This window comes from Python bivittatus, unplaced genomic scaffold (assembly GCF_059951505.1).
Source record: "Python bivittatus isolate LINGU-HERP-01145 unplaced genomic scaffold, Pbiv_v1 ctg000070_np1212, whole genome shotgun sequence".
NCBI classification, from domain to species: Eukaryota; Metazoa; Chordata; class Lepidosauria; order Squamata; family Pythonidae; genus Python; species Python bivittatus.
Window position 1 is genome coordinate 5,125,001 of NW_028277034.1, and position 15,314 is coordinate 5,140,314.

The 15,314-nt window shown below is 34.7% G+C and overlaps 1 protein-coding gene across 5 annotated transcripts in view; it reads right to left on the reverse strand.

Annotated features, from left to right (window-relative positions):
- Positions 1–15,314, reverse strand: part of MTUS1 (microtubule associated scaffold protein 1) — a 98,523-nt gene that overhangs the window by 28,757 nt on the left and 54,452 nt on the right. For all 5 annotated transcript variants that reach the window (XM_007426899.3, XM_007426897.3, XM_025165862.2 and 2 more), the window contains one exon: positions 595–812. In XM_007426899.3, coding sequence (XP_007426961.2) covers positions 595–812 — 218 coding nt within the window. The remainder of the gene's footprint in view (positions 1–594; positions 813–15,314) is intronic.

The following is a 15,314-nucleotide window of genomic DNA, read 5'->3' on the forward strand; positions in this document are numbered from 1 at the left end:
GTGTTTCAATTAGCAAATAACTAGAAAGACAGGGTATAAATCCAATAACCAATAACTAAATCATTTGAGGCCAACGTATTTGGAGGGTGCCAGATTGGGAAAGGCTGTTCTAACATGCACATGGGATTGCTCCTATCCCACCAGAAGACTGAATAACAGAAACACAGAAGACCCTGGGAAACATCCCCTTGTCCATCTCCTGCCTCTGGAGGGATGATTGAAAGAGCACACAGAAATTGGGAGCGCCTGCAGTGATTTGGACCTCAGCATTTTCTTTGAACAATATCTCCCCTAGTAGTTCAAGTAACTACTGAGACAAGTAGTTTAAGCAAGACCTAAGTTCAGCCCATGCAGGAATTCCAAACTTGGCAATCATGTCCCTATACAGCAAATGGAGTGGGATAGGAAGTCAACATCCCTGGAAATGTAATTTGCATTACTGAGCTGTTCATTCAGGCTTCTCATTTATTTTGGAGTTTTTCTCCTGCATCTAGATTTAAATAAATAAATAAATAAATAAATAAATAAACAAACAAATAAACAAATAAACAAATAAATAAATAAAGCATGTATAAATTTGAAATGAAACCTTACCTCAGACTGAAAGTGCTGGATCACAAGAGCTAATGCTTCCAATTTCCGATTGCTGTTTGCCAAACATTTCTTCAGCTGCTGGATAATTCCACTTTGGTTTTCACATTTTCTTTTGTATTGCATCAACTCGTGTGCTTTTGTTTCTGCTGAATGCACTTCCTTAGAAGCCCGGGTTTGTAGACATGAATTCTTGGGACTCTTCTGCTTACTCTGGCCAACTGCAGCAGGGAAAAGGAAGTTGAGATCATGAATACAATACAAATTAAGGCGACAAATCAAAAGTACTCACAGCCGCAGGTTTGAGCATTCTTTTGATAGTTACAAGGAAAATACCTCATAAATTCAAGTCTCTAAAGACTCATTATCTGTGTTTGCAAGTATCTCATTAAAACATTTCATTGCTATTTTCTGCAATTAATATTCAATTCTATCAATTACCTTGATCTACTAAAATCCTATTTTCGCACATTTCTATTTTAAGAAATTTACAATAAGTACTGGAAAGTCTTTCCAGCACACACGGATGCATTTCAATGCTGCAGTCTCAAATATGACAAATTGCAGGTGCACTTCATTCTCTAGACAATACTGCAAGCATATTCGGCATGCAATTTGCACAGTAAGCATTTCCATGGATGCTTTTATGCTCTTAATGACTTTTATAATTACTGTCTTAATACTGACATCCAACAGAAGGGCTTCCAATTAAATGTAGCTATTATCCTTTTTATAGTATCAGAGTTTATACTGGAAAAAAATTGCTTCCAAATAAGGACAAACATCTTTTTATCTAGAGCTTATTTATTTAACTACATTTCTATTCCTCCTTTTTTTTTGACAGCTGAAGGCGACTTACACGTAGGCTTTCCCTCCCTTCCAAAAAATAAGTACCCTATGCAGTAAATGGGAGTTAAAAAAACCCCCATCCAGTTAGTTTTATGGTCGAGAATTGTATCTGGGTCTCCCCAGCCGATGCCCAACACTTTAACCACTGCAATGATTTCATAGTTTTATATGGAAAAATATGGTTCCTGACATCAATGGATACCCAAAGTCCATGTAACAGTATTGCTTAATGATCCAATATACTGTACAACATGGATTGTGGGAGACATGACACTATCAAGTCCCTTCCTACAATTTCAGAACTGTATTCTGGGTTTTTCAGTTTTACGAACCTGTTCTCTGACAGTTATAAAGCATTCATTATTCACATCAAAGATGTAGCTTTTCTGGTAATTTAAGCAACATATCTAATTAAGGAGATTGCTTGAACTTTACTGTTATCTATCTTACTGGAGATTTACTCGCAAATTATTTCCCAAGAAACATTCTTATGAGCAATAATAGATTTCATCTCATGTTTTTGGTAAGTGTCTTACACAATGTTGTGTCTAGACAGGGAAGAAAAAAGCTTTATTGTAGCTGTATAATATTATTACACAAGCTATAGGTTGTGATTGCGTTTGCAGAATTATTTGAATTTTTATACTTTTATCAACTTGACAAATAAATGCTGCTGTCAAATAGCATACAAGGTTTGCTGCCCAACTATTATATGGGGTGCAGCTGAGACACAATTCCAGTTTTGTATTGTATGAAAAAATCCAGTCTGATTTCTGAAACCCTTGTTTATAACACCCAGTGCAGCACTGAGACTAGATGCAAGACCCCTAGATGGAGGCTAGGACTTGGCAGTGAATTCAGTTTGTATGATTAATGATCACCCTAGCTCTAACTGGCTTCATTCCCCTAATTTCAGGGAATACGTTAAATCTAGATAAAGGATGCACAAGCTAAGTAAAATGTCCCTAGTCAGTCTGTCTCCTCAGTTTCTGCTAAATTGGGGTATGAATAAGGCTAAGGAATTAAAAAACGGATTGGTGGTACACAGGTATAATATGAAATGAGCTATATTGCAAAGTTTTTCCAATTGCTGAGGGAAATACAGAGGCTTGCGGCTGCAAAGTATTTATATTCTTTTACTCCCATTACAGACAGGCCTTTACCAGGACTCATTTTAGTACCCTCCCTTCTGCCATCCTGGAGGGTAGATTCCAGAACATTCCAGCAATGTCCACATATATGAGAGATGATTGAATCTATGGAGTATATTTTTTAGGTTGTGCTTTTTAATGTGACTGGAGATGATCACTACTTCACCTATTGCTAAAGAATTTCCCTAGTCACAATGAATAATTTTATGTAAGTTATCTTATGGCTGACAGAAGTCTTGAATTCACCTATTCCATGGCAAAATGTTGCTAATTAATAACAAGGATACTCCATGAGAGGGGACAAAATGATCACCTGTAGCAATTTTGTTTGTATATGTAGACTGTGGAATGCTTTAAATGTTTAGAGTTTGTTTGTTATACTTGATCTCTGGTCCAGTGTTTTTCAACCTCAGCAATTTTAAGATGTGTGGACTTCAACTCCCAGAATTCCCCAGCCAGTATGCTGGCTGGGGAATTCTGGGAATTGAAGTCTACACATCTTAAGTTGCTGAGGTTGAGAAACACTGCTCTGATCAATGACCATAAAAAGTTTAAAATTAAAGGACAAATGCACATACTTATAGAAGTCCTATAACAACCCAAAGAAATCAATAAATACAGAAAATAAATTCCAAAGTTGCATTTCAAAGCAAGCTAACTTTCCATACTTTGTTATTGCATGTAATCTAAAGCATGCTAAATTAGAAGCTTCAAAGAAAAATAGTTTGATATCAGTAAATTAATATTAAGAAAAGGGCTGAAGAACAAATCTTTCAGTAAGCCATATTGTCTACCTTAAGAAGTATGTGAACTAAATATCAAGAGTGGTAAGATCTGAATATCCTAGGCTCAATGAAGAACCATTACATTACAACCTCAGGAAAGGGTCAACACCTGGCTGGGTTTGGAAGCTAAGCAGAGTCGTTCCTGGTTAACACTTGGATGGAGGACCTTTAAGAAATACCAGGATTGTAGGTTCAACTGGAAGAAAACTTCCTGGAAGAAGCCAGTGGCAAGGCCACTTCCGTATTAGAGGTCACTAGGAATTGAACTCAGCTTGAAGAAAATGTTGCCTTTATTATGTAAGATGTATATAGGTAGCAGATCTCAATTCATCTAATATCTCCATTTCCTTGGTCTTAAAGTTAATAAATATAGCCCTCATCTTCTAAATTCCAAAAGAAGGAAAATGTAGTTTTAAGGTTAAAAACATGATGAATTTACAGTATCAATTGAGCTCTACAGAACAATATGCTGCCTATTCTTGGTAGATGTTAGTCACCAAATTATTGCTTTCATAAAGTTCAAGTTTACACTGTGTTAGCCTAGTTAACACCCAATAAGCTCATCTCTACAAATGAATATCTGTCTTTTATAAGAAGCTAATCTTGACATTCCTTAAAACCTGAGCTACTAGCACATTTTTATTGTGTCAGATTCTCTGTTCATATAAACTGCATGAATGACATTTGAGCTGATTCTGAGACACATTTTGCTACTAGGTAAATTTATATGCACATACACTACATACACATAAAAATTATTATTCATACTGAGTCCAGACTATCTTATGATGAGTGAAGAGTTAAATTATGAAATATAACACATTTGGTTAAAAACTAAACCCAGAAAGCTTGCAATAATTATGTTCTGAAGATGAATAGATTTAAGTTTCAGGAAAAAAAAATTGCAGGCTTTTGAAACAACAAACTTAATCGACTCTATATTTGAAGAACAATTAAGCTACCAATATGCACAATCTGAAAGAAATATATATTTCTTTCAAAAAAAATTAAGAAATATAAATATCTGGCCCTTCTTTGATCCACTTTGTCAGTTTATTTTATACACGTATTTATTACAGTAATTTGGATGCTAATGTATGCCTACTCATCAGATTCCAGTTTGTTGGCTTCATATCTAAAGATTAATGAAAAAGGTGTAATAGGAAATGTAACCTGTTTTTATAATAAATATTTTACATAATTAACAGAAGAGAAAAAATATTTCTTGGATTGGTACACCTAGCCATGAATTTTAATAAAACTCCAAATGCTGCTGCCTGACTTATTAAATTGTGCTTTGTAAACTTCCAGTGTCATTCAAAGTGGCTTTATTTGGAAACTTAGCCGTTAGGAAATTAAAGAAACTGAGGTGTCACCTCCTTCTTTTTAATTTGATAGTTGTATCAATTTGCTTATTTTCATCAAGATAATCCCACTATAAATTATCAAGGGGCGCAGGGAACATATAACTAAATGAAACGCTAGGGGATATAAAGATGAACTAGTCTATAACAGAATGTTGGAGGCTCAATAATAGTGTTGATTGTAGCTAGAATTATTACATCCCTACTTGGTTTTATCACTATCTTGTCAGCACTCCCTTCATACAGTAAAGCATTTCTTCATCACAGATGCCAACACTTGATTCCAAGTATTGCCAGATGTTACAATTTGCTTACGATTAGATATGCTGCCCCAAATACAGATTATACGATGAAGGTATTTAATTAACATAACGGAGTTCAAGTGCTACACAGAATCAGTGAGTATTCAACTATTTTACTAGAAATGCCAGTTTTGTTGAAACTGTCCATAGAAATGGGTTATAAACTATTTGCTGAGTTACCAAGTGTTCTTGATGCGTCACCCTCATGAACTACATTAGAAGTAAACACAGGACTGCAGAGAAAGTCATTAGAGTGTTCAGTGTTCACATAGTCAATATGTAACATTCTGTGATTAAGAACCACAACCTCTAAAGAATGCTAATTATCTAAGCCCAGAGAAAAAACACAGAGCCACAGATTCTGTGGATAGATGAAATACTTTTGCATTCTGATACAAAGTTCCAATTCAGTTGATGCTAAAATAAAAATACCTATAAGTGTCAATGATTGTTGAGAAGCCGGGAGAGTTTTTAGACATAAACAACAAAAAAACAGAGGAGAACATTGGTAGCTTATCTTATAAATAGCAACTCAGCAGGTGGCAAGAAACCTAGGAAGAAAATTTTGAGATCATTCAAAGGGACTCCACTCATATATACAAAGGGTTGGAGAGTCCTTGCGGATTCTATATTTATTCCAAGAATAGTGTTAAAGATACCTTACTGAAGTCTGTGTAATTCTTGCTTTCTTGAGCTTGCCAGCTATATGGAGCTTGACAACAAGGCTATGTAGAGGTAACTAATTGAAATATTCCTTTGAATTAAAATAAATGGTTTTATTTCAGCAGAATGTTTAATTAGTTGTCCCTAGATCAGTGTTTCTCAACCTTGGTAACTTTAAGATACAGTATGTGGACTTCAACTCCCAGAATTGCTGGCTGGGGAATTTTGGGAGTTGAAGTCCATATATCTTAAAGTTGCCAAGGTTGAGAAACACTGCCCTAGATAGTTGGACAACTCATATGACTAAAAGACTATAGAAAAAAATTAATCCCCTAGCAATCCATAAGCTTCATTCAGCATAGAAAAGTTCTTTCCATTTTATTTTTTCCCCTGGTGACTTGAGATGTTGACCAAGGACAAAGTATTAAACAGTGCTGTGGACAATACTATATGATTATTCTGAAAATTAAATCACAATAAAACATGAGCTGAACGTTTCAGCAAGACAGCCAGTACTTTTCAAATATTTTGAAGAAAAGCTTGAGCACCTATGTCCTAAAATATGACTAGGACAACACATTACTGAATAATCAACAGATACAGTATTGAAAATCAATCTAATTCTTTCATTCACTCTATCCATAAGAGAACTCTATCACACAAGCAATGTATTCTTTATCTTCATAATACAAAAGTTATTTCTACAATATAGCCGCATCTTTACCTATTTCAAACTTGGCATTTCCTGCATTCCTTAGTCATATTTATTCTACCAACAATTCTTTTTTCAAGTAAATTTAGAATATGTTCTTGCTGACTTTACATCATGCGCTTTACATCTTAGCACTTTACACATTACAAAGATTTGGGGGCATCAAAATCTGTAGAAATCTGTTATGTACTAGAATTGCTGAATCAAGATTGCCATCATAGAGCCAAGATCAAATGTAAATTGCTATGATGTGAGACATTACAAACATAGTTACACATGTTTCAGGCATAGAGGGTGCATGTTTAAACGATTGTTCATGTTCTCAGACACATTTCCATCTAGCATTGTAATTAAATTAAGAATTTACTATGAGCTAATACGTGCAACTCAATCAGTCTTAATCCACATGTTGAAGAGTTCCTTCTACATTTATTTATTTATTATTGAATTTATATGCCACCCATCTCCCTCAGAGAGTGACTCTGAGTAACTTACAATTAAAAATCCAGACAATAAGAACAATAAAAATATAAATACCCCCCCCAATTAAAACACAAATAACAAATCTATAAAAGCAATATACAAATCAAGAAGATGGGGGAAGCAGCATCAATCATATGTGTGGTAGCATTACCTACACTAGAATTTCTTAACCTTGTTTCCTCCAAAGGTGGTTGTTGGCCTTGGTGTGGGAATTAGGGGAGTTGAAGTCCAACATATTTGGAAGACGCAAGTTGGGATTTTGCCATTTAAAAATGAAACAAAGAAGTACTTTTTCAAGTTAAGCAAAAACAGCAGTTAAATTACACGTTTGCATAGATGAAGTTTTCTCCTAAGTACCCAAGAAGAAACTAGATTTTTTTTTCACCTTAGTGTTATTGGAATTACAGTTGTTACCTTACCGAAAGCCAAACTCCTTTCATTTTCCTCACTCCAACTGCTAGCTCCACACCTGCCAATATTTCCAACCTTCTTGCCCAAGAACTGGAATGTCTGGTCTTGATCATCTCCAGCAACACAAATCGAATTGGCAGGAATGTTCTGGCTCTTTCCTATTGCTTGAAAAACTTTAATATTAGTCAGATTCTGGCTCACATCCTTCATCAACGTCACCAAATCAGCTTGAGTATTTAATCGTATTTCCATTTCCATCCATGCTTTCTTAATCTCTTCAAGTACAGATTTCATTTCCAGCCGACCAGATCTGATCTCTTCTTTAATTGACTGCTGTATCTCCTGTAAATCTACAGTTGTCACCATTCCTCTTCTAGATTCTATCATGATGTTAAATTCCTTTTGTTCACCTTCACATAGTTCCTGGTTTGTTTGAGTTTCTCCAAAGGTCACAGCTAAGTCATCCATCACTATGTAAGCATACTTTAGATGCCACTTTCCAAATCTTGTATACAGAATACAGTACTATTTCTTGAAGAAGAAACAATCACTTATTAAAACATCCTTATTCAGATACTTGTCTATGGAACTTTTTCAGTATAAGAATGTAAGACACTGGGTGGAAGAAGCACATCTTCTTAGTTCCTGAAGTTCAACTTAACTGCAAGCCTTGGCAAGAAAATACCACTGTAATAAATGGATGCCTGACATGGCCACACCCAAACCAATCAAATCCTTTATTTCAGATTTGTAGGATGTCCCTCAAAAATTATTGTCTGTCATTATACTTCTGTGTGTCAGGAGAATATATGTGGGTGTTGTCTTACACAGTAAGAAATCTTCTTTTAGCAATACAAGAGAATATAAAGAAAATCCATTCACATTTTGAAAATTTTCTGTAAAATTTTCGCCTTCATTTGAAAAGGACATTTAACTGGGTCTTTACATCAGCTACATGAATTCACTGTTTTTGCCTTATTACCAATACTGGCATTTCACTTAATTTCATCTCAACTTCAGAATAATAAGAAAGCAAGAATGAGCAAAGTAAAACTGTACTTTCAGCTACATCAAAATGTAATATTAAAGACACAGAACATTTACAATACAACATTGTTTTAGGATTTGCAAATGATTAGATGTCATTTACCAGAGCAGATTGTTTCTATATGTACTAGGTTGGAAAGGAACACATGATACATTACATGCACACTCTAAAATTGTTTCATGTTTTACATATAAATGATGTAATCTCTATGAGAATATGTACGGAGGGAAAGAAAGGCCAGGAACAAAATTTTGGGCACGTTTCAGGGAGCCTAAACAAGTTCTTGATAGTAAAGATGACTCATTTCAAACATGATACGTATCAGAAACATGCTGGAAACATGGTTGTTTTTTAAAGTGTGACAGCCTCTCTATAATGCAGTATTTTTATCTCCAAGTAAAGAGGTTATAAACATAAGTATCATTATGCAAATTATTTCACCATCTACTATGGGCAATCGGTATCTCAAAAATCCAAAAAAAAAAAAAAGATATAACTATCTACCACCATCTTCATATAATTTCTCAAATAATGCTTCAAGGGATTCAAATACTGTTTCAGTAATGTTGTTGACCTAATGGTTAGGATGAAAAACATGGGGAAAGGAGAATCTTTTTATAGCAGATTAAGTGCATAGAACAACTTTTTAGAGTAGAGAAAAGAATCAGAAATGGGATATGCTGACAGTCTACTCAAACGCAATGTTAACATTATAATGCTGAAAAGACTGACTAATTCAACAATAACCAATATGTCTGAAGTCTTGTTTTATGTATGGAACTTATTTTCCATGCACAGCAAAACCCTAAGATATTGTTTATCTCAGTTGATTCAGGAAGAAGTAGTTCATATCAAACAGGATGTAGCCAAGGTGTGTGCGCAGTAATTACCATCAAGTTTAAAAGATGTGTGGGAGTTTTGCATAAAGGCTGTTGCTAGGTATGTAAACAAAGACTTGCAATTTCTTTATAATGCCGTTTCAATACTTTAAAAGAAATAATTTAACTATTAAAAGTCAAAAGAACTTTAAAAATGAATATTATAAGTACAATTAGAACTTAATTTTCTTATTATACTATTCTATACTTCATAGACAACCCAATATGAAGCTTAGGAAGACTGAACCCTATGTTAACTAAGAATACATTTAGACTTCTGATAGCTTTATGTCTGGGATTAAAAATCAGGTTACTTAATATGTGGAACTAATGAACTGAGAAATCTAATTTTAAATTTCAAACAATCTATATACTAAAAAAACAAAAATGAAAAACTCCTCCTATGGTTACCCTTATAAAATATAGGTACAACATGTCCGCCAAGTGCTGGAAATGTAAGCAAATATCAGGTACTTATTATCATATGTGGTGGACATGCACCAAAGCAAAAAGGTTTGGACACATATACATACTTGGTTAGAAGAAATGATAGAGCAACATATAGACTTAAAACCAGAGACATTTCTACTGGGCGTAATCCCGGGAAATTATGACAAAACAATTGTATATTTAATATTGCATATATTGACAACAGCAAGAATTGTATTCATGCAATATTGGAAAAATGAAGACACCCCTACAGATGAAAGTGTTATTCAGAAAATATTGGACTGTGCGGAGATGGACAGATTGACTTTAAAAATAAAAGATAAAGAGGATACAGAATATTATTTGAATAGATTTTATCAATGGCTTGATAAAAGAGGTGGAAGTTAGTAGTTAGAAGATGACTATTATATATGAGTAATACATGAATCATCTTGATAGCTTAAGCATTATTACAATTGTGGTTAAAAGATGGTAAACGATCTATATTGATAGATGAGCAGGTAGGATTATTAACTATAGAAGCACTACTAGACTATATTAATCTTAGTATTATCGTTATGAGTGGATTAATGATTTATATGAGGAACTACTTTGATACTTTAAATATTGTAAGTAAAAGATGAACTGTCATGATGTGAGATAAATTAATGCTAGGAGCAATACTCTGACATATTATTATTATTATTATTATTATTATTATTGTTGTTGTTGTTGTTGTTGTTGTTGTTGTTAAAATAGGGTGAATGATTTATGTACCTGAGAAGGGAACCAGCTGACACGATGTTTTTCTGAGCATTGATACATACATACATACATAAATAAATAAATATATATATATATAGGTACAACATATAGGTAGTCATAGCTTAACAATGGTTCATTTAGTGACCATTCGAAGTTACAACAGCACTAAAAAGGTGACTTATGACTGGTGCCTGGAGTTATGATCATCACAGCGCCCCTGCAGTCACGTGATCATGATCTGGGCACTTGGCAACCAGCTTGCACTTATGACAGTTGCAGCGCCCCGGGGTCACATGATCGCTATTTGCAACCTTCCCAGCCAACTTCTGGCAAGCAAAATCAATGGGGAACTGTATGATTCATGATTCACTTAACGACTGTGGTGATTTGCTTTAATAACTGCTGCAAAAAAGGTAGAAAAATTGGGTCCAGTCACATGATGATTTGCTTAACAACCACATCACTTAGCAACCTAAATTCCAGTCCCAATTGTCATAGTTAAGGAAGGACTACCTGTAGAGCAAACCGCTTTAAAAGATAAATATCAATATAATGCATGAAATACCATGGAAACGTTTAAAGTGTGAAACAGATCAATATAAAACAAAGAGCAGAATCTGGGAGGGAATCATACAAAGCCAGTATTACATATTGGACGAAATTGCTCTAGAATTTATTGCACAACCCTTCAGATGTGGTAGATCCCACCCCATTATCACAACTCACAGTATTATTCTAGGGTTGCCAAGACAGACATACTGGCATCCCTTATTAGCATCTGAGAACTGAAAGAACTACGGTACATAGTAAATGCAAAAGTTGCCAGCATTCAATTAATTTTCAAATAAATAGCGACATGTTAATTCCTATCTCGTAAATCATATTTTGCTTTGAGAAAGGTTAAAGTAAATTAGAATATACAGGGCACACCAAAAATCAGGCCCCATAGGCCAATCACAATATGTTTTATGAATATATTTTTTGAGAGAAAATGTTCAAAGATCATGCATCAAACGAGTATGGAAAATGGCAACCGATTTGAACATTTAATGTAAATTATATAATAAACTATCTATAGGGCCTGTCTTTTGGTAACCCTGTATATTTTGGATCAGTTCTCATTGCAAAGTTAGCATTATATATTCTGTAAGAAATGTTTTTACTTACCTTTCAAAAGTTACATACATTTTAACATCTAATCACTTTCTTTAAACTCCTTCTTTCCAAGGATTTAATTTCAGATTGTACGGCTGCAGGGATGAGTCTATATCTTGTTTCTTTTCACCTTCCCCCACTTATCCATATCATAAGCTTTCTAAAACATACCACGCCCCTCCCATTTTTTTCCTGGCTAACAAATCAGAGGCTGAAAATCCATCAGAAATCTAGAACCCTGCTTGGTACATTGTTCCCTAACCTATTACAGGATACCCAAAGTTATAGCCCAAAATAATTTGAAGCAAACAATTCTTTGAGCAACCAACATTCAGTAAGCAGTGCGAAGTATCTACAAAAACAAAATTTTAGACTGCACCAGGGGAAGCATAGTTTTTAAATCACAGGAAATAGCACTGAATCAATCCAAACTTGTGCACCTGCCATATTTAGTTTTGTTTTTTTTTAATTTGAATTTTTAAACAACTGCACATAAATAGTAAGCATCCATTCAAATCTGCAAAAAGATGTCTTCATTTTTGTACCACGTAGAGGACCCATACATCTCTGTTTACTTAAGGATCTGCTGAAACATACAATTTGACCAGCAATAGCTAAACTTTTGCATATATACTTACTGGGGAGATTGTGACAACATTCTCCCTTTCTGTGTCGTTTTGTAATGATTTACTTTTAAAAATAATACCCAACACAGAGATTTATGGCCATAGTTCTGCTTAAGTATCCCTTCAGATGGAGAATTTTTGCAGAATGCAATTAATTAACTAAAGTGCTTTGCAATTCCTTCTGGTCAGTTATAAATCCTTTAAGTACTACAGAACTGCAAGAGCAACTGGAATTAAGAATTCAGCAAATAAAGAAACTGGTTTTCCTGTGAATTTCTAAAAATCTCTTGATCTAATTCATATATTCATATAAATATTTGAAAAAAAGACTTATAACCTACTGTTCCTCAAAAAGTGAACATATTAGAAAGCTTACTTTTCTAATGCATGCCATCCGATGAAGAACTTTCTGTGTCTTTAAAACCAAGCTATTTTTTTAAAGTTCAATATTTAGCAACTACCTAAAAAGTAACACCCTGATAATTTATTTATATATACATATATACATACAGAGTGGTAAAAGTAAGATATCATAAACCATTTCTTTTTCTTCAAAAAATGAAAATTGCAACATATAAAGGCATTTATTTTCTTTAGAAATACTTTTCTTCATATAAAAATCAATTAGCAACCATTATAAATTGATTAAGGTAATTCCAGTTGGGTGATACTTGGATGGATGGATGGATGGATGGATGCTCTTTCTGCAGCCCTCTACAGGCTGATTTTGTACTATGCAAGAAGAACTTGACTGTAATGCTATTTGCAAGCAAGCAACAACTAAAATCTATACGATCCAAGTACACATTACATTTTTATTTTTTTTAAAAGGGGGAGGGGTCAAGCAAGTCTGCCTACTTTCCCCAACCAGTCATCTTGCCGATGTATTAGGACTGCAACTTCCCAAATCCCTAAAAGTGTCTGTCTGGAAATTATGTACGATGCAGTCCTGACATAATTGGAGATCACTAGGTTGGAAAATGATAAACAACGTAATTAATACTCAGATGAAATGTTAGTGCTTTCTCTCACGCTCAAGTCTATTTTGAACAAATATCAACCAGTTTCTTAAAAGTGGTTTTTTTCCTCTCCCAATAATCTGAAGGACCAATTATCAGATTACTTCATGTTACATCACACTGTTGACATTTACATGCTTGCCGTGTTTGTTTGTCTAATACAGTATAGTAATAGAAAATAAACAGCTAATATTGGTATACAGATTTATCCCAGCATTCCCAAGGATGCTACCCTCTAGAAGTGAGTGAAGGTCCCAAAAATCTCTGTGGGTTTGGCAAAAGGAATTCTAGGAGTTGCAGACATTTCTGGAAGATGCTGGGAGGCACAAGACTGGTTTATTCTATTTAATCCTGATGAAGAACATTCCCACACAGCTTCTTGTAGTCAAAGTCAACTGCTCTGCTTATTTTATCATACTGACACTCAAAAGGCAGCAAAGAAACTTCTGCAATATTCACAAATGCTCATTTTATTTCATCAAGAAATCTGTTAAACAAAGCCACCAATTTTGGATAACCTTAGCCATAACCAGGGCACATCTTCCCCTGTGTTTATATAAATACCACCCACATTTTAGAGAAATACAAAAATCATCATCTGTTTATAAGCAGAACAATACAGCACATGACTGCTGACTTTCATTCGTAATTTTAGGACATGACATCTCTTTTAAAATAGAGGTAACAAAGGCCAGAAAGCCGTTTCCCGCAAAGACCAACTAATCAGCATTACAGTTTTACCCTTTGATGCATTTCTTTCACCTAGAAACTGAGTAAGCATTGTTTAGAAGTATTTAACAACAACATGCAATGCAACTCCATCTCTGATAGTTATAAACAGTAGCACAGCAGAATAACTAACAGCTATTCACAAAAATAGCATTTCCTTGCTTACTTCAACATTATAAGCCTATCTTAAACATGCATATGTATAAATTCAACTTAGGATGTAAAAAACTGAAGCCACAAGGATAATCTTAATGCCCTCCAGCACCATACATGGGGGTGGGTGGGTGCTACGGATATTAAACACTAACAAACAAATGTCAAAGAAGGGAATTTGGTATTAAATTGAAGGCTGACTCATTTCACAGGCTTGCCCTTTTCCCTTTTCATCAAGTTAGTCAATTCTTCAAGATGGAAATATAGTTGCAAATGCTTGGGACTGTCTGTAAGTGCCAGTCCTCTAAACTCAGAATAGCTTTCAAACCATAACACTAAAATATCTCAGGTGGCATGCCAGAAGCAAATCTTTATGCCTGAAAAGGATTCTGAACTGAATTTAGATTGCAATCCTATACTTAACAAAGAACTCTGCTGAATTAACACTATTAAATTGATAGAACTGCATCATGGGAGGAGTGGATAACTGCAAACCTCTTACTGGTGAGAAAGAAGCTACTTTGTCAGCATTACCTACAAGATGGCCACTGCCACAGAGCATTCACCACAGTTCAGTTATCTCAGGCACAAAAAGGGCTGACCTTCCTGACCGAACTAGCAGAAGATTAAGGGCTTGATGAGACTATGCAAAGAGGCAGGTTCACAAGAAAGAACACTTACTTTGCCTGGAGGGATGGGAACAAGCAACAGAGCTGGCCCTGAATCTCTCAATCTGTATTTCTTTCTGCCTCCCTTTGGGGAAAATTGCAAATGCAATCTCTTATTTGAGAGTGGTTTTTTTTTAATATATTGACTAAAAGAATATTTTTCTGTTTGTTGTTTGAATAAATGTTTGATTTGTTTTGTTTTTGACAGAGAGAGACAGACAATTAACACACCCAGAGATGTGACAGTGGGAGGCTGAACTGAGGACCTAATTATTGTGTTACTCCTGGACTCACTGTGGTCTTAATCCAGCCTTACATCACTTATATAAACATGATAGCACTTCCATAGAGACGGGAAGCTAGCATTTCTTCCTACTCATCTGAACTTCAGAACATGCTTTCCCTCATAACCATGGTCAATGTTCAAGTGTAGAACTACCAGATTATGGATCTGAGGTGGCCTTTCTTAAACCAGATTCTTATTCTTGCCAAATACAAGAAACCCAACACAGCCAAGTGTACACCCTTTATAG